The following is a 20,600-nucleotide window of genomic DNA, read 5'->3' on the forward strand; positions in this document are numbered from 1 at the left end:
CCATCTTTTTATAAATTAATTCATTTATCTAATCTGATCTGTCTACCTTTCTTTTTTTCTGTCCTTTCTTTCTCTGTCCGTCCTTTCTTTCTCTGTCCTTCCTTTCTTTCTCTGTCCTTCCTTTCTTTCTCTGTCCTTCCTTTCTTTCTCTCTCCGTCCTTTCTTTCTCTCTCCGTCCTTTCTTTCTCTCTCCGTCCTTTCTTTCTCTCTCCGTCCTTTCTTTCTCTCTCCGTCCTTTCTTTCTCTCTCCGTCCTTTCTTTCTCTCTCCGTCCTTTCTTTCTCTCTCCGTCCTTTCTTTCTCTCTCCGTCCTTTCTTTCTCTCTCCGTCCTTTCTTTCTCTCTCCGTCCTTTCTTTCTCTCTCTGTCCTTTCTTTCTCTCTCCGTCCTTTCTTTCTCTCTCCGTCCTTTCTTTCTCTCTCCGTCCTTTCTTTCTCTCTCCGTCCTTTCTTTCTCTCTCCGTCCTTTCTTTCTCTCTCCGTCCTTTCTTTCTCTCTCCGTCCTTTCTTTCTCTCTCCGTCCTTTCTTTCTCTCTCCGTCCTTTCTTTCTCTCTCCGTCCTTTCTTTCTCTCTCCGTCCTTTCTTTCTCTCTCCGTCCTTTCTTTCTCTCTCCGTCCTTTCTTTCTCTCTCCGTCCTTTCTTTCTCTCTCCGTCCTTTCTTTCTCTCTCCGTCCTTTCTTTCTCTCTCCGTCCTTTCTTTCTCTCTCCGTCCTTTCTTTCTCTCTCCGTCCTTTCTTTCTCTCTCCGTCCTTTCTTTCTCTCTCCGTCCTTTCTTTCTCTCTCCGTCCTTTCTTTCTCTCTCCGTCCTTTCTTTCTCTCTCCGTCCTTTCTTTCTCTCTCCGTCCTTTCTTTCTCTCTCCGTCCTTTCTTTCTCTCTCCGTCCTTTCTTTCTCTCTCCTCCTTTCTTTCTCTCTCCGTCCTTTCTTTCTCTCTCCGTCCTTTCTTTCTCTCTCCGTCCTTTCTTTCTCTCTCCGTCCTTTCTTTCTCTGTCCGTCCTTTCTCTCTCTGTCCGTCCTTTCTTTCTCTCTCTCTCTGTCCGTCCTTTCTTTCTCTCTCTCTGTCCGTCCTTTCTTTCTCTCTCTCCGTCCTTTCTTTCTCTCTCTCCGTCCTTTCTTTCTCTCTCCGTCCTTTCTTTCTCTCTCCGTCCTTTCTTTCTCTCTCCGTCCTTTCTTTCTCTCTCCGTCCTTTCTTTCTCTCTCCGTCCTTTCTTTCTCTCTCCGTCCTTTCTTTCTCTCTCCGTCCTTTCTTTCTCTCTCCGTCCTTTCTTTCTCTCTCCGTCCTTTCTTTCTCTCTCCGTCCTTTCTTTCTCTCTCCGTCCTTTCTTTCTCTCTCCGTCCTTTCTTTCTCTCTCCGTCCTTTCTTTCTCTCTCCGTCCTTTCTCTCTCTCTGTCCGTCCTTTCTTTCTCTCTCTCTGTCCGTCCTTTCTTTCTCTCTCTCTGTCCGTCCTTTCTTTCTCTCTCTCTGTCCGTCCTTTCTTTCTCTCTCTCTGTCCGTCCTTTCTTTCTCTCTCTCTGTCCGTCCTTTCTTTCTCTCTCTCTGTCCGTCCTTTCTTTCTCTCTCTCTGTCCGTCCTTTCTTTCTTTCTGTTCTTTCTGTCCTTTCTTCCTTTCTGTCTTTCTTCCTGTCCCAATGATAAAGTTCCAGCATTACAATTAAGTGAGATCCTCCAGCAATGATCTGTATTGCATAATCACCTCTGGAATCCTCCAGTGATCTATCCTTGGTCCCCTCCTCTTCCTCATCTATCTTTGTGGCATCATCCGTAGGCACTGGGTCAGCTTCTATATTTACTTTTAGTTCTCCTTTGGTAGATCGGACAGTGACCTTTGTGGTACAAGACTATTTTTTAACTCTGTGATGGATGAGTCAAATTTCCTTCACTAAACATCAGGAAGACCAAAGTCATTGTTTTTACCCCCACCGTAAACTCCGCTCCCTTGATACTCCGCTCCCTTGATACTGACTCCATCTGTTACCTTGGTACTCAGGACTACGTTTCACATCCCACATCCTAGCTATCACAGTGTGTGTTTGCTTCTACCTCCAAAATCAGTTGCCTCTGCACCTATCTCACCACCTTATCTATCGTTTTGTCACCTCTTGTCTTTTTCAATGTCATCTTTGATAGTCTCTCATATTCCACCCTCCTTGAACTCCAACTTATTTGAAACCTGCTTACCTCCATCCTGCTGATCTGTATTCACGCCCTGTCCCCAAAATGTTCAAATTTAAAGTTCTTTCCTCATCCTCAAATTCATCCATGGCTTCATCGTGCACTATCTCTGCAGCCTCATAGATACTCTAAATCCTCTCCCACACTCTTCATAGGGACAGGAGTAGGCCAATCAGACCCTTAGCTGTTCTAGCATTCAATTCAATCATAGATCTGTACCGCAATTCCTTTTCCCTGCTTTTGCTCCATATCCCTTGATGCCCTTGCCTAACAAAAGTCTTAACAATTTCAGTCTTCAAAAATTTCAATTTTGGGGGAGTGACGTCCAGATTTCCACTATCCTTTTTCTGGAAAGAATCTTTTGTTTTTTCTCCCAAATGCTTATCTCTAATTTTATGTTCACTTGTTTAGAATTCTCCACCTGTGGAAATGGTGTCTTAGTATCTATCCCATCAGCCTTTTGTGCACTTCCTCTCCTCGGCCCTAGCATTAGTAGCAGAGTCTTCAGCTGCCTCAGCCATATTCTACAAGTGACACTTAAATTCTAGTGTCCCTCTGCTTTTGTCTCACTTTGAAAACTTTTAGGTCAAGCTTTTGATTATGTTCCCCAACAGTCTCACCATAGCTTGGCATCTATTCCTTTATCCACTTTATCTCGCCCCAACACTAGGTCAAGATAGGGAAGCATAGTTTTAAAAAATAGCAAAAGGTGATTGTTGACAGAGAATTATATTGTCCAGTACCTTTCCAGAAATCTTGAATGCAAAGGCCTACTTTTACATCTACATACCTTGTAGTGTAGATTCCAACAGCGTTGAACTGTTTTTGTTCCAAAGCCAAATATAGGGCTGGACTTTAACAAACCGTCAATGTCATGATCTGTGGGTGGGGGTCTAAAGATGGCTTCTGATGAGGCCTGTTGCGGACCTTGATGCTGGCAGGGCCCGACCCGATCCTCTCAGCGGTAGCGAGGCTCCGTGGCAGACCCCTGCCGCTGGGTGATGGGAAACTACTTAACATATGTTAATCAAGTGAATGAATAAATTACAATACACTCACCTGCAATCTTCAGGGCTCTCCGTGTTCTTTGGCGTGGTGACCGACACTGCCGCGCCTTCCATCCCCTGTCCTGGGAAAGGCCCTGTGACACTGATGGGGAGGGGGGAGGAGGTAAGATTTTCAGTACGGGGGATGGGGAAATGGGGTCATATACACATAGTGGGTGTAGGGGATGGTGGGAAGGGTTGAAGTTCACACTTTGGGGGCGGGGGAAGGTCACATTTAAAAGGTAGGTGTTTTGGGGAGGGGGAAGGGAAATTAGTTATTATGATTTGTTATTGGGGAGTGGGAAAGGGACATAAGAAATTTGTACTTTTAATTTTGGGATATTTCTTAAAAAATTTAAATATACCAGCAGGGCTGGCTGCCCTTTAAAAATGGCGCCAGCGCCTGCGCACAGGCAGCTGGTGCCATTGCCGGGAACGGACAGCCTGCCCCCGCCACGTGATTGGGGATGGGACGTGGGCCATCCCGGCTATTTAAATGAGCCACTGCGCTTGAGATTGCGGCGGCTCTTTGGCATGCGGTCCGCGCGGGCAGGCTGCCATTTTTTGAGCTCGCTGCCGAGATCGGCAATGACTCTTAAAATCTGCCCATAGTTTCTATGAAATAAATTTCATTACTGAAAACAGCTGTCTAAACTTACTTAAAAAAAAAAAAGGCCTTTGTTAATTTGATACTCCGCTTAGAATAGTCAAATTCAATTAATTCTTTGTTCTGAATGTCTTCACAGAGGAGTGTTATGGCCTGTATTTTTGAGGGAGCAGAATCTGGGATGGCAAGTCTCCTAGATGTTGGCCTAAAAAGAATAAAGGAACATCAGAAGTTGCTGCAAAGACTGTCATCAAAGATAGAGGTAATCTGACTGTATAGAACTCACCATCTGGTATGTTGGACTGAATTTTACAGAACCCCCAAAGTCAGCAGTCATGGAGGGGTGGGGGGGGCTTGAAAATGCCTCTGGCAGAGGCCCTCCATGGGCCTCGACGCCGGGAAGGCCTGGCTTGATATTGCCGGCGGCGGCGAGGCCTCGTGGCGCTCCCCCCGCCACTCGGCGACAGGAGCCAAATTTAAATATGGAAATTAATTTAAATAAAGGAATAAATTACCTTCTCGCTTCCGCCGTCTGTCCCGGTGCGATATTGATGCCAGTGGCCGGCACTCCCGTGCCTTCAGATCCCCATTCGGGGATCCGAGGCGGAACACTGTGGGGAGGGGGGAGCAAGTTTTTTTTTCCAGTGCAGGAGTGGGGGGAGCGGGGTTACAATCGTCGCATTGCTGTAGGGGATGGTGGGAAGGGGTAAAGTGTAAAGTTAATGCACTTTGTTGGGGGGGGAAATGTCAGGTAAGTGTTTGTGGAGGGAGGGAGGGAGGAGAAGAGGGCAGGTAATTAAATCTATGGTTATTGGGGGGGGTGGGAGAGGGTCAAGATCCATTTATTTAATTTTTAAAAATCGATCTCCCTTTAAATATTTAAATTGGAATGTAGGGCTTGAAGCCCTTTAAAAATGGTGTCAGCGTCTGTGCAAAGGCAGTTGAAGGCATTGCTGGGGACGGACAGCCCACTCCCTCCACATCGTCAGGATGGGCAGTCAGTCCTGGCTATTTAGATAAGCTGCCGAGCTGAATATTGAAGCGGCTCCGCGACATGCGATCCATGTGGATGGACCACCATTGTTTTCAAAGTATAAATTCCAGCCCATTAAGTCTGTAAAATATAACATGTTGAACTGAGTAACAAATTGTCATGCAGACCCCAATCTGCCAAGAATGAGGCTTATTAATTTTGTTGTAACAGAAGTTGGGGGCTACTGTCCTGGATTTGACCCACAGACAAACAAGAAATTGGAAGTGGGAAGCCAAATCATTCCCAATCAAAAAAGAGCAAGATTTCAATACAGGTTTTCTTGTGGTTCTGTGTGCTTGAGTACTAACATGTCTGCAAATGAAGCTAGTAGCTCCCCAAGCCAGGGTGAAGTAACTTGGAATAAAAACAAGAAATGCTGGAAATACTCAGCAGGTCTGGCAGCATCTGTGGAGAGAGAAGCAGAGTTAACCTTTCAGGTCAGTGACCCTTCTTCACAACTGGCAAATATTAGAAATGTGAAAGGTTATAAGCAAGTAAAGTGGGGGTGGGGCAAGAGATAACAAAGGAGAAGGTGTAGATAGGACAAGGTCACAGAATAGCTGACCAGAAGGTCGTGGAGCAAAGGCAAACAATATGTTAACTTGGGATAAGTTAAAAGTCCTGTCTATGGAGGAGTTGAGGAAAATGGCTGAGCAGTGTGGGATCACTGTTCATGGCAAGGCTCGGAAGTCTGAACTCCTAAGACTAGTGGCCAACCATTTTTCTCTTGGATCTGAAGAAGAAGCAGGGTAAGAAGTAGACCCAGACAGGGTGTTGCTAGCAAAGCTACAATTGGAACAGATGAAACTTGAATTGGAGGAGAGGGAGAAAGAAAGAGCCTTCCAGAAGGAACGTGAGGAAAGAGAGCTGAAGCAGCTTGAGTTAACTAGGGGCAACAGAGTAATCCCAGTGAAAGCATGGTCAGTATGAAGGAGTGTAATTCAGGGCTGGATACAGAATTGTTAAAACTATTTCACCTAATCCCAAAATTCAATGAGGAAGATGTGGAAGTTTTTTTTGTGTCTTTTGAGAAACTGGCAAGGCAGCTAAAATGGTCAGCTGAGTCTTGGCCTCTTTTATTACAAAGCAAGCTAACTGGAAAAGCCCATGAGGTTTATTCCTTGTTGCCAAATGAGAGTTCATCAAGTTATGAACTGACAAAAAATGCTATCCTTGGGACATATGAATTAGTACCTGAAGCCCATAACGAAAAGTTTAGAATCCTCAAGAAGCAAGCTAATCAAACTTATCTGGAGTTTGAAAGAAGTAAGCAGCTGCCTTTTGACCAGTGGTTGAGGGCTCTTTAAGTACAGATCAGCTATGAGAATCGCAGAGAAGTAATTCTGTTAGAGGAATTTAAACACACTCTCCCACTCTCCATAAAGACCCATGTAAAGGAGTAGCGGTTTCAGAGAGCCTGGCAAGTGGCCGTTCTGGCCAATGAGTTTGCTTGAATTTATAAGTCAGCTTCCCAGGGGAGAGCCTTTCCTATTCACCCTCACAAATCCGAAAAGGATAAAGGGTGGGAAGGTGATAGGAGCCCAAGCAGTCCTGGGAGAGAAGGAAAAGCAGGAGATACAGGGGGGAGTCCTCTAGCCAAAGAGGAAGGTGCTGTGAGCAGGAGAGAGACCCAGAGACCTGTGTGCTTCCATTGTAATAAGGCAGGTCATTAAAAGCTGACTGCTGGAAATTAAAGGGAAAACCTGTAGGTTAATCAGGGCACATCTGCGCAGTGAAGAAGGAATCCTGGAGGAGAGCACAACAGAACAAGCTGTGGCTTTAACTGTTTCTTTTTCTTTCTTTTGGGCCTCCTTATCTCGAGAGACAATGGATACGCGCCTGGAGGTGGTCAGTGGTTTGTGAAGCAGCGCCTGGAGTGGCTATAAAGGCCAATTCTGGAGTAACAGGCTCTTCCACAGGTGCTGCAGAGAAATTTGTTTGTTGGGGCTGTTGCACAGTTGGCTCTCCCCTTGCGCCTCTGTCTTTTTTCCTGCCAACTACTAAGTCTCTTCGACTCGCCACAATTTAGCCCTGTCTTTATGGCTGCCCGCCAGCTCTGGCGAATGCTGGCAACTGACTCCCACGACTTGTGATCAATGTCACACGATTTCATGTCGCGTTTGCAGACGTCTTTATAACAGAGACATGGACGGCCGGTGGGTCTGATACCAGTGGCGAGCTCGCTGTACAATGTGTCTTTGGGGATCCTGCCATCTTCCATGCGGCTCACATGGCCAAGCCATCTCAAGCGCCGCTGACTCAGTAGTGTGTATAAGCTGGGGATGTTGGCCGCTTCAAGGACTTCTGTGTTGGAGATATAGTCCTGCCACCTGATGCCAAGTATTCTCCGAAGGCAGCGAAGATGGAATGAATTGAGACGTCGCTCTTGGCTGGCATACGTTGTCCAGGCCTCGCTGCCGTAGAGCAAGGTGCTGAGGACACAGGCCTGATACACTCGGACTTTTGTGTTCCGTGTCAGTGCGCCATTTTCCCACACTCTCTTGGCCAGTCTGAACATAGCAGTGGAAGCCTTACCCATGCGCTTGTTGATTTCTGAATCTAGAGACAGGTTACTGGTGATAGTTGAGCCTAGGTAGGTGAACTCTTGAACCACTTCCAGAGCGTGGTCGCCAATATTGATGGATGGAGCATTTCTGACATCCTGCCCCATGATGTTCGTTTTCTTGAGGCTGATGGTTAGGCCAAATTCATTGCAGGCAGACGCAAACCTGTCGATGAGACTCTGCAGGCATTCTTCAGTGTGAGATGTTAAAGCAGCATCGTCAGCAAAGAGGAGTTCTCTGATGAGGACTTTTCGTACTTTGGACTTCGCTCTTAGACGGGCAAGGTTGAACAACCTGCCCCCTGATCTTGTGTGGAGGAAAATTCCTTCTTCAGAGGATTTGAACGCATGTGAAAGCAGCAGGGAGAAGAAAATCCCAAAAAGTGTGGGTGCGAGAACACAGCCCTGTTTCACACCACTCAGGATAGGAAAGGGCTCTGATGAGGAGCCACCATGTTGAATTGTGCCTTTCATATTGTCATGGAATGAGGTGATGATACTTAGTAGCTTTGGTGGACATCCGATCTTTTCTAGTAGTCTGAAGAGACCACGTCTGCTGACGAGGTCAAAGGCTTTGGTGAGATCAATGAAAGCAATGTAGAGGGGCATCTGTTGTTCACGGCATTTCTCCTGTATCTGACGAAGGGAGAACAGCATGTCAATAGTCGATCTCTCTGCACGAAAGCCACACTGTGCCTCAGGGTAGACGCGCTCGGCCAGCTTCTGGAGCCTGTTCAGAGCGACTCGAGCAAAGACTTTCCCCACTATGCTGAGCAGGGAGATTCCACGGTAGTTGTTGCAGTCACCGCGGTCACCTTTGTTTTTATAGAGGGTGATGATTGGCAAGATTGCAACCCAGGAAGTTTACTACTGCAAGTGCAGGAAAAGTTGATAGGATTCCTGAAGGCTATCAGGGTTTTGTGTTTGAGGGGAAAATAACCCCATACCCCTTGAGTGGGTCAAGCAAATCCATAGTATTCTCAGGGACACTGGCCACTAAATCCCTTTTACTGGGAAAAGGCCTGACCTTTCCCCCAGAGAGTGTAGTGAACATCAGAAGGTGGTGAATAGTATTGGAGGGCAGTGTATGCCTGTACCTTGGACACCTGCTGCACCTGGAGTGCGACCTAGTTTTGGGACCAGTGACTGTAGGGATTGTCCCTCGTTTCCCTGTGGATGGGGTTGACCTCCTAGGTAATGATCTGGCGGGGGTGAAGGTGGTAGTAGTGAAAGAAAGACCGCAGGAGGTCAGACGGACGGGCAGTGGCAGGAGACAGTCCCCTGCAGAGTCCCGGAATGTGTAGTGGATCAGGCCATGATCAAACCAGCTCCCCCAGAGCAGACTGACTTGGCACTGCAGGCAGATGATCATGAAGTCTGTCTGTCCGAGACTTTCTTTGGAAAGTTAGAAGACCCAGGGAATGAGTTAAATACATTTTCCCGAGCTGAAGCTCAGCGAGCTGACCCAGTATTGAGTGAGTTAGCACAGGTTGCCCAGTCTGAAATTGAAGCAGAGGGCGCCCCTGATTGCTACTATTTAAAGAATGAGGTACTGATCAGGAAATGGAGTTCACCTCACAGACCTGAGAGCAAGGAGTGTACAGTGGCTCACCAGTTAGTGGTGTAGTCAAGGTACCGGAGAGAAATATTAAGAAGGGCCCACGAGACTACAGTGGCTGTACATGCCGGTATACGAAAGACCAAAGCCAGCATAAGACAGCAGTTTGATTGGCCAAAACTCCACAAAGATGTGGTCGAGTACTGCAGGAGTTGCCACATGTGCTAGGTTGAGGGGAAACCTCAACCTATAGTGAAACCTGCACCCCTAGGTCCTGTACCGGTATTAGGAGTACCCTCCAGCAGAGGGCTGGTGAACTGTAAGGGACCCCCCACTGAGAACTAAAGGGGACAGGCAGACACAAGGCTGGCAAAAGGTTAGAAAGGGAAGGGGAAAAAGTGGCCAAGAGGGCAGGTTAAAGGAAGTCTGGGAGGAATCCCGGATGAAAAGCCCTACTATCCGGTCAACCAACCCTGAAAAATTTGAAATGTTAGACCCCACATCCTCCTATGTAAACGCAGACTCTAGAAAGACCCCACCAGAGTTGCTAACAGCATTTACAGGAACCTGCAGAGACAAAGAAAGACCGTGGGGGGTGGGGGAACAGAGAAACTGTGAGGGTGATGCTTCACCTAGTCGAGGTACCACAGGGGAGTACAGTAGAGTCTGCACAAATACCTGCAGGCAGGAGTGTCTTCTGGGACAAAGGGGAGATTAGCAAAGACTCCTCCCCCACAGTCAGGAAAAAAAGAGAACCACTCATCCCCTGAAGTCAAAAGCCTTTGCATGACTCAGCAAAGCACTGAAAGAGAGTTCAGGATAGACCCCCCCCCCACCCCATTACTGACTCGCCTGAGGAAAAAAAGTTCCAGCTTGGGGCCAATTAACCCCCCCCAACCCCCCTTTGCCGACCTCAACAGGAACAAAGACCCTAGGCAGTCATGGAAATGGGCGAACTGAAAAAACTTCCCCAAAAACCACATGTTTCCTGGGAGCACTGGCACCAAGAAAAGACAGGCTGTAATAAGTTTTAGCATTTATGAATGATTGTGTGTCTCTCTCTCATTCGTTCACACGTGTTTTCCCCCTGTATCTTATATTTTCTCTCTCGACCCTTTTTATGAAAAGCTCTTTTTAAAAATCGCATTTCATTCTGCTGGGTGTGGAAGTGTCATGTGGGCCCTCACTTGCCAAGAATGCGGCATATTAATTTTGTCACATGAACATTGATTTTTAACTGTTACTGGAGCGACGAAATGACTTGTTAAACAGATCAGCCATGGCTGGAAAAGAACACGTACATACTAACAGATCGTTCTTGTGGAGACAAAGGACCATTCCCTGACACATTCAACCCACAATGGACTTTGATCACCAGACATGGAAGGTGAGGAAGCTCACATTTCAGGATGACTGCTAAGATGGCCGAATCCACAAGCAGACATGGTTAAACCAGCTAGTCGCATGACTAACCTGCTAGGCCACCTGAGTTTTTCTGAATTGTACAGACAGTTTGAGAGAGAGACTGTTTGCTCCTGGACTGTAAAGACCTCTCCTTACTGGCTCGCCACAGCCTCTCCTGTCTGCTCCCAGCTCTTTCTCAAGGAACTCCAAATCCACTGAAGACGTGAACCACAAGAGCGGAAAGTCTCCTACATCGAACAAGGTTTAAGAATAATATTGGACCCCAACGAAAAGCAAGTCCTACCTACAATCAAGGACTCTAGAGGGAGCTCGAAGAACAGTAACCAAAACCATCTTCAGATATTGTCTCAACCTTTTCCACTTTATTTCTTCTGATCTTTTCTGTCTCTATCTGCGTATGCATACAAGTGTGGGCACGCCGCATATCCATAGGCATTAACTGAATTAGAGTTTAAGTTTAATAAAGTTCAACCTTTCTTCTTTAAACCTAAGAAAACCTGTTTGGGCTTGTTTCTTTGCCTTATAATTGGAAAGCAGTGAACAAGGATTCACCAAGGGGGAATTAAAAACACGGCGTATTTAAAATTAAACCCTGTTACGGTAAAACCAGGTGAAGGCTGAGAGGAAACCCTAGACCCCTTTCTTACCTGGTCGTAACACAAATATATTTTTATTTCAATAATTGCTTTTCTTCACATGATTAATATTGATACTGAAATCCATTTTTAGTTCTGGCACTTTTCCATTTCTACCTGTTGATCAGGCTTCAATGCAATAAATATATTTTATAAACCTACCCACAATATTTGCTGAATGTGTTAGTTTATACCAGATGCCATATACTGATGTAACCCTGCAAATTAATGTTCTTATTCTTTGGCCTCCTTGTCTCGGGAGACAATGGGTAAGCGCCTGGAGGTGGTCAGTGGTTTGTGGAGCAGCGCCTGGAGTGGCTATAAAGGCCAATACTAGAGTGACAGACTCTTCCACAGGTGCTGCAGATAAAATTGGTTGTCAGGGCTGTTTCGCAGTTGGCTCTCCCCTTGCGCTTCTGTCTTTTTTCCTGCCAACTGCTAAGTCTCTTCAACTCGCCACACTTTAACCCCGCCTTTATGGCTGTATGTGTAAAGTACAGATATTGACAATGTTGCCTTGAGTTATAAACCTCGTGAGATTTCAAACCATAGTCCACCACTCATGACTACCCTTTTTGAAGTTACCAAGTTATCCTATACAAGATATTAATGTGAAAAATAGAACAAAAGCTTGCATTTATGTAGTTCCTTATTACATGGAAATATCTCGGTGCTTTACAGACAAATTATTGCCCTAACCATGCCACAAAGTCTTTCCCGCTGCCAGCATCTGTTCTCCCTTTCTTCCCCAAACGCTATCAGATTGCTGATGATAAACGTAAAGCAACTTATTTTTAAAATACTGAAATTTTAATTGTTCAGACGTTTATCCTGATATGGGCCAAGTGAAATATGTTCCATCTTGACTTATGTGACCACTCCTACCTTGTTTTCCGTAATTTCTACATGCATGCTGAAATGTTTGAAATTACTGTTTGTTACAACTCCATAACTACTTTTACCTGGCTTGTTATTTTTACCATCTTTCTGCTACGTCTATAACTGCTGTGTTGTATGTAAAAATATTTACAGGATGACGATGTGTTTGTTCATGCCTCCTAAAGGTAGATGTAATTTTCCACGAGTTGCTGTTTGTCACCCTAAATGAGTAGTATTATGAGGTTAACTAAAGATTGCAAGTGATGAGTAATATCACTCATCACTAGAATCAGTGCCATAAGGTAATCCTCATCCATCGTCGCTAGCAGGTAATTAACATGGTCTTCATACAGCTGCTTTGTTGCATGGCAACACTGACCTTTTTCTCTTGGTAAACACAGAATGGTGAGTGTGAGAGCTTTGAAGAAATTATTGTATGTTAATGGGGTTAAATGCAAGATGATTTGCATTAAAAGCTTGTTTATTTAGGTGCTGTAATGCAACCTTATGGCATTGATTCTAGCACTAAATGATTTCTTTCATCACTTGAGATATCTAATTAACCTCAAAATGCCATTCATTTAAGATGAAAAATGGCAGCTTTTGGCAAAACAAATCTTTTTTGGAGGCATTAAGAATCCCTGTCCCTTCTGCATCCCCCTCCAGCATGTCATCCGTGGCTTTGTAACTGATTGCATTGGCATCAAGACCTTGACAGAAACTTACCTCAAGGATGATGGCACGTTGCCCTTATTGAAGCCTCCCCAACTTGTTAAACTTCTACCACATGCCTTGCCCAGACTATCGGTGTGACCCTTTTACCAAATCTTACCTTGGATTTTCCCCCTGTTCCTACGTCACTTTTTCTTTTGGACACCCCATCTTGTTCCATGTCTCCCAATTTCTTTAAAATCATTGTTTATTGTACCCCTCACTCCCCGTCGGCCAAAAATCCCACTTCGTTTCTCATTGATATCCTCATGCCTTTCCTCCTTCAGCCTTTGTACTGAACAATTTCTCATCCTTGTGGGGATTTCAGCCTCAGTCTCAATTAATCTTGCTCTCTCTCAGTACAGTACCCACCTTTCCTCCTTTTAACCTTTCGATCCGTATGAAGTCGTCTTCTCATTCATGCCCACCCCCTCAACATATCCCTTGCCATTCACATCCCCCATTCCCTTCCAACCCCACTTCCTTGTATGTCCGGTCCAAGGGGGGAACCAGGGGACCGGCAGACAGGAAACAAAAATAGGAATAAACGGGTCTTTTTCTGAGTGGCAGGCAGTGACTAGTGGGGTACCGCAGGGATCAGTGCTAGCACCCCAGCTATTCACAATATATATTAATGATATAGATGATAATGATATTGGTGGCAAAAACAGAAAGGCAGTTTATTATCTGAACGGCGATAGATTGGGAAAGGGGAAGGTGCAGCGAGACCTGGGTGTCCTTGTGCACCAGTTGCTGAAGGTAAGCATGCAGGTGCAGCAGGCAGTTAAGAAGGCAAATGGTATGTTGGCCTTCATAGCGAGAGGTTTCGAGTACGGGAGCAAGGATTTCTTGCTGCAATTATACAAGGCCTTGGTGAGACCACACCTGGAGTATTGTGTGCAGCTTTGGTCTCCTCATCTGAGGAAGGATGTTCTTGCTATGGAGGGAGTGCAGCGAAGGTTCACCAAACTGATTCCTGGGATGGCAGGACTAACGAATGAAGAGAGATTGGGTCGATTAGGCTTGTATTCACTAGAGTTCAGAAGAATGAGAGGGGATCTCATAGAAACCTGCAAAATTCTAACAGGACTGGACAGATTAGTTGCAGGAAGGATGTTCTTGATGGTGGGGGAGTGTCGGACCAGGGGTCACAGTCTAAGGATAAGGGGTAAGCCATTTAAGACTGAGATGAGGAGAGACGACTTCACCCAGAGAGTGGTGAACCTGTGGAATTCTCGACCACACAAAACAGTTGAGACCAAATCATTAAATATATTCAAGAAAGAGTTCGATATAGTTCTTGAGGCTAAAGGGATCAAAGGATATGGGGAGAAAGCGGGAAGAGGTTACTGAGTTTGGACGATCAGCCGTGATTGTATTGAATGTAATTATTTGAATGGTGTAGGCTCGAAGGGCCAAATGGCCTACTCCTGCTCCTATTTTTCTGTGTTTCTATGAAAGCTCTTCCAAGTTACCAACAGCTGCATTTTGAAACAACTAACCTTTGCGCCCCCCCCCCCCCCCCCCATTGGCCATGATTCTTCTGCAGCCATCGATCTGCTCAGTCACTCACACACTTCCGTCTTTGACACTCTTGTCCTCCGTATAGTTCTTGCATTTTCCTGCCCTGGTATGGCCACATCGCTACATCATCAGCCCCTTAAGTTTCAGGGTGGCAGACTTGAAAGTATAAGTTGCACCACTGGTTTAGCTATTCATGGCCAGATCTGGTTGCTTCTCATCAAGCAGTATTGAGCTCTACTCTGCTTTATCGAAAGTGCCCACTACTCTTAAGATTATTCTGGCTTTCCAAGATAACCACTGACTACCTTTCTCCACTATCAACTACCTTTTCAAAACCCATGCCCTCTTCAACCTGACCTCCCATAAGTTTCAGGAGCACATGGACTTATTAAGATTGAGGCTATCCTACCTCTGGTGCACCTTCCATTCCATTGCCCACCAAGTCAAGCTTTCCACAAGAAACCCTCTGCCATAACCACGAACTTGCTTCTTTCCCTAGTTTAGCTCCTATTGCTCCTTATGGGCACTCCAACCGATTTTGCCCATGATACTCGTCTCCAGCTCTCTCAACCCTATTCTCACTGACTTCTCGACCACCCAACTTCCCATGCTACCTGATGATTGGAAACTGTTCCTTCTCACCAGTTATTGTTTCGTCCTCTTCCAAAGCTTTCATCGTTCCCTGCTCCTCAAAGAACCCACCCGTGACCCTTCTGTTCTGGCAAACTGCTTCCCCTTCTATAAGCTTCAAATCTGTGAATGTTTTGTCACCTCCCAGATCTGTGCCCATCCTATCCTGCGACTGTATATTTAAACCTCTCCAATCAGGTTTCTGTCCCTGCCACACCACTAAAATGGTTCTAATCCAAGTCTCGGATCAAATCCTCTGTGACTGACTATGGTACACTATGCCCGCACATCCTTTTCAACCTTCCTGTAGCCTTTGACATTGTCAAACAGACAATCTTCCTCCAATGTCTCTTCACCATTGTTGCTACCTTTTGCTTGCTTCCACTTGTAACCTATCCAGTTATAGCCAGAGCATCTCCTGCAATGCTTCTCTTCCTGCTCCACACCACTACCTCCTGGAAATCTATCCTTGGCCAAACACCCCCACTCTCTCCCCTTGCCCTATTTCTCATCTAGTTGTTGTGCCTTAGCAACACCATCAGAAGACATAACGGCAGGTTTTGCATGTAGGCTGATGGCATACCTGATCACTTCTCTCAACCCCTTGACTGTTATTTGGGGTTAGTGCACTAAATATTAAATCACCTCTAGGTTTTCTTAACCAAACAAAAATAAGGCAGTAAGCAAACATAAAATAATATCTAGGAACATGAAAGATCATTTGGCTCAATGAGTCCATCCTTTTTCCAAGATCAGCCCCACTTTCTTGCAGTGTCTCTCAATTTGCTTCTCCCTTGAGAAATGCATATTGTTTAAATCCTTCACAATAGTGGCCCAATTCCCTGGATCCATTTTGTCAGTTTCTTTCATAGTCTTAAAAACTTTTGAAATTGGATCAGCTTGAGGTCTCCTCCTTTCCAAACAAAAGGACAATTTCGTTAACCCTCTTAACTTCTTGTTCCTGATAAAATTATTTTTGTTGCTTCTTCCTACTCTACTCTCCAGGCAATAATATCCTGCCCATGGTAAGTTGGCAAGAAATGCACTTAGTACTTTATGTGGAGTCTGACTACTGCCTTATTTTGGCTTGTAGTCTGCCCCTAGGCTAATGCAACCAGTACCTTTTTTGTCTTGTTATTGCAGCTGGTACCATGTTGAAATTGCATAGATTTATCCACTAGAGCCCTAGATCTTTTTCCGAATCAATGTGTCGTACTATTCTATTTAAAGCTTGTTCCCTTTTTTGGCTCCTTATTTCCATATTAATTGTCTTGCACTTCTTTATACTGAATTGCACCTGATTCTTAGCATGTCCGTTATTGTATACATGCTAATATAGTGTTCCCTGCGATAATTGTATCTTTAACCTAGCAGGTGTGTCTTAACTACAATCTTTTAATTATACACACTCAATTTGACTTGAGGTTATTGAATGCAAAATGGTTGTTATTGGGTATTAACAAAATTTGTACTTTTATGTCACAAATGTTGCTAATATCTAATAGCCATTTTGCATTCAATACCCTCAAATCAAAATGAGCATGGAATATTTAAGATACTATGTTGGTTTTAATTAAAAGCTGTGGTCACCTATATTATTCAAAAAATCCTAACTATTATTAACATGATTCATTAAAGATAAAGCGATATATAGTATAACATAAAATAAATAATAAACCTTAAAGCAGTGCGTGTACATCACAGAAACAGACGATTCAGCCCAACTGGTCTCTGCTGGCATTTATGCTCCCCATGAACCTCCTCCCACCCTCCTTCATCTAACCCCATCAGCCTATCTTTCTATTCTTTTTCTCCCTTGTGTACTTATCTAGCCTCCCCTTAATAGCATTGATGCCATTTGCCTCAACTACTCCTTGTAGCGCATTCCACATTCTTGCTTCTTCTTCTTTGGCCTCCTTATCTCGAGAGACAATGGATACGCGCCTGGAGGTGGTCAGTGGTTTGTGAAGCAGCTCCTGGAGTGGCTATAAAGGCCAATTCTAGAGTGACGGGCTCTTCCACAGGTGCTGCAGAGAAATTTGTTTGTCGGGGCTGTTGCACAGTTGGCTCTCCCCTTGCGCCTCTGTCTTTTTTCCTGCCAACTACTAAGGCTGATCGACTCGCCACATTTTAGCCCCGTCTTTATGGCTGCCCGCCAGCTCTGGCGAATGCTGGCAACTGACTCCCACGACTTGTGATCAATGTCACAGGATTTCATGTCGCGTTTGCAGACGTCTTTAAAGCGGAGACATGGACGGCTGGTGGGTCTGATACCAGTGGTGAGCTCCCTGTACAATGTGTCTTTGGGGATCCTGCCATCTTCCATACGGCTCACATGGCCAAGCCATCTCAAGCGCCGCTGACTCAGTAGTGTGTATAAGCTGGGGATGTTGGCCGCCTCGAGGACTTCTGTGTTGGAGATACGGTCCTGCCACCTGATGCCAAGTATTCTCCGGAGGCAGCGAAGCTGGAATGAATTGAGACGTCGCTCTTGGCTGACATACTTTGTCCAGGCCTCACTGCCATAGAGCAAGGTACTGAGGACACAGGCCTGATACACTCGGACTTTTGTGTTCCGTGTCAGTGCGCCATTTTCCCACACTCTCTTGGCCAGTCTGGACATAGCAGTGGAAGCCTTTCCCATGCGCTTGTTGATTTCTGCATCTAGAGACAGGTTACTGGTGATAGTTGAGCCTAGGTAGGTGAACTCTTGAACCACTTCAAGAGCGTGGTCGCCAATATTGATGGATGGAGCATTTCTGACGTCCTGTCCCATGATGTTCGTTTTCTTGAGGCTGATGGTTAGGCCAAATTCATTGCAGGCAGCCGCAAACCTGTCTTCTCCCTGCTGCTTTCACATGCGTTCAAGTCCTCTGAAGAAGGAATTTTCCTCCACACAAGATCAGGGGGCAGGTTGTTCAACCTTGCCCGTCTAAGAGCGAAGTCCAAAGTACGGAAAATCCTCATCAGGGAACTGCTCTTTGCTGACGATGCTGCTTTAACATCTCACACTGAAGAGTGCCTGCAGAGTCTCATCGACATTCTTGCTACCCTTTGGGTAAAAGCTTCTCCTGAATTCTCTGTTGGATTTATTTATGCTTATCTTGTATTTATGACTTCCAGTATTGGACTCCCTCACAAGTGGAGCATTTTCTTTACATCTGTTGTTTCATAATCTTAATGACCTCTATCAGGTCACCACTCAGCCTTTTCTTGAAAAAGAGCCCCAGCTTGTTCAGCCTTCCCTGATAAGTATATCTTCTCCGTTAGCAGGAAGATAGGAACAGAAGTCGGCCATTCAGCCTCTCGAGCCTGGCCCGCCATTCAATGAGATCATGGCTGATTTGCGGCCTAATTCCATATACCTGCCTTTGGCCCATATCCCTTAATATCTTTGCTTAACAAAAATCTATCTATCTCAGATTTAAAATTAACAACTGTTCTACCTTCAACTGCTGTTTGTGGGAGAGAGTTCCTAACCTCTACCACCCTTTGTGTGATCTGGTTCTGGTATCATCCATGCAAATTTTTTTGCATCTTCAGTGCCTCTTTCTTTTCTAACATGAAGACCAGAACTGTACACAATACTCCAAGCGTGATCTTAACCATTTTTAATTATGTAAATCCAGGAAATGTTAGTTTCTGAAATTTAAAAGATAATTGTTGGTGATTATATGTATCATGTGCTAGTTTTGTATAATAAATGTAGCAAAGAATGACCATCTTTGTTTAACTTTGAGGTATTTGAGAGACTAAAGAAGAGGAGCATGGCACTGTCGGTATCAATTCAAAACTATCTCATGGAACTTAAAAAGGTGAGGGACTGTTAATGATCTGTGTTTCCTGCTATGTAAATATGTCTATTTTCCATCATTTTTGGGATGAAGGAATAAATAGAACCATTCTAGTGAGTGTTAAGCAGAAATATTTGAGTGGTGTTGCAATTTCACTTGGGAAAGTGTTGACTGTACTGCTTAACCATCAGTGAGAAGCATTGCATACACAAAAAAGGAGAAAATGATTGAGTCAGTAATACTTGTTTTTGGCTGTGTTAAACATCTCAAGCCCCAGTTTACACATTACTGCTTAGTATAGTTTAGAGATACAGCACTGAAACAGGCCCTTCGGCCCACCGAGTCTGTGCCGACCATCAACCACCCATCTATACTCATCCTACACTAATCCCATATTCTTACCACATCCCCACCTGTCCCTATATTTCCCTACCTATACTAGGGGCAATTTATAATGGCCAATTAACCTAGCAACCTGCAAGTCTTTGGCATGTGGGAGGAAACCGGAGCACCCGGAGGAAACCCACGCAGACACAGGGAGAACTTGCAAACTCCACACAGGCAGTACCCAGAATTGAACCCGGGTCACTGGAGCTGTGAGGCTGCGGTGCTACCCACTGCGCCACTGTGCCGCCCTAGTAATGTACCTGTCATGCAAGCCCACCACCTGCCAAGAATGAGGCAGATTAATTTTGTCATCTTGTTAGGACCAGCTGAAAAAGAAGTCTAGGGGTTCCCTTTCAGCCTTGAACTTGTCTTTCCGTAATGGGCTTTAATTTTAAACACACTGTTTTTTGCTCCACCTTGGTGAAACCTGGTTCACCGCGTTCCAATTATAAGGCAAAGAAACCAGCACAAACAGGCTTTCTTAGGTTTAAAGAAGAAAAGTTGAAATTTATTAAACTTAAACTCTATTTCGGTTGATGCCTACGGATACACAACGCACCCATGTTAGCATGCATACGTGATACACACGTGCAAATAGAGACGGAAAAGAGCAGAAGAAAAATAAAGTGGAAAAGTTTGAGGCAATGTCTGAATAGTTTTTGTTACGATTCATCGAACTCACTGTAGAGTCCTTGATTGTAGGTAGATCTTGCTTTTTGTTGGGGCCCAATATTCTTCTTAAACCTTGTTCGCTGTAGAAGGCTTTTCTCTCTTGGGGTTCGTGTGGATTCAGAGGCTTGTGAGAAAGAGATGGGAGCAGACAGGAGAGATCTTTTCAGTCCAGGAGCAAGCAGACACTCTCTCTGAGTTCAAACTGTTTGTACAGTTCAGAAAAACCCAGGTTGCCAAGCAGGTTAGTCATGTGACAAACTGATCTGACCATGTCTTGGATTACAGCAGTCTCTGGAACGCTCCTCTTACACACAATATCTGGTGATCAGGGTCCAATGTGGGTTGAATGTGTCCTTTGTCCTTCCAATTGCTGTCTGTTAATATGCAAATGTCTTTTCCACTACAGCTGATCTATTTAACAAGTCCTTTCTTCACTCCAGTAACAGTTTAAAATCAACGTTCATGATAAAATTCATGTGCCTCTTCTTGGCAGGTGGGGGCCTAGAATGACCATCTGAGCATTGATTTTAAACTTGCTGGGAAAAAGAGAAGGCCTGTTACAAGGGCTGCCAGACACCTAGCTGAAAAAACATCTACATACTAACAGACAGTGCTTGCGGAGACAAAATGACCATTCCCTGACACGTTCAACCCACAATGAATTTTTATCACCAGACATTGAAGGTGTAAGGAAGAGCAATCCAGGGACTGCTAAGGTGATACAATCCACAAAATCCAGGACTGGTTAAACCAGCTGGTCACATGACTAACTGGCTGGTCCAGGGTTTTTGAACTAGCCACAGAGTTTGGACTCAGAAAAGACTGTTTGCTCCTGGAGTGAGAAGACCTCTCCTGTCTGCTCCCATCTCTTTCTCACAAGCCTCTGGACCCGCTGAGGACACATGAACTTAAGGAGAGAAAAGTCTCCTACTTTGAACAAAGTTTTAGAAGAATACTGGGCCCCAA

At 45.0% G+C, this 20,600-nt stretch overlaps 1 protein-coding gene across 2 annotated transcripts in view; it reads left to right on the plus strand.

Moving 5' to 3' along the window:
• kif14 (kinesin family member 14) overlaps nucleotides 1–20,600 on the plus strand; it is a 141,617-nt gene that overhangs the window by 97,144 nt on the left and 23,873 nt on the right. For both annotated transcript variants that reach the window (XM_068037605.1, XM_068037606.1), the window contains exons 27-28: nucleotides 3,963–4,085; nucleotides 18,522–18,596. In XM_068037605.1, coding sequence (XP_067893706.1) covers nucleotides 3,963–4,085; nucleotides 18,522–18,596 — 198 coding nt within the window. The remainder of the gene's footprint in view (nucleotides 1–3,962; nucleotides 4,086–18,521; nucleotides 18,597–20,600) is intronic.

The sequence above is a fragment of the Heterodontus francisci genome, chromosome 8 (assembly GCF_036365525.1).
Source record: "Heterodontus francisci isolate sHetFra1 chromosome 8, sHetFra1.hap1, whole genome shotgun sequence".
Taxonomy (NCBI): Eukaryota; Metazoa; Chordata; class Chondrichthyes; order Heterodontiformes; family Heterodontidae; genus Heterodontus; species Heterodontus francisci.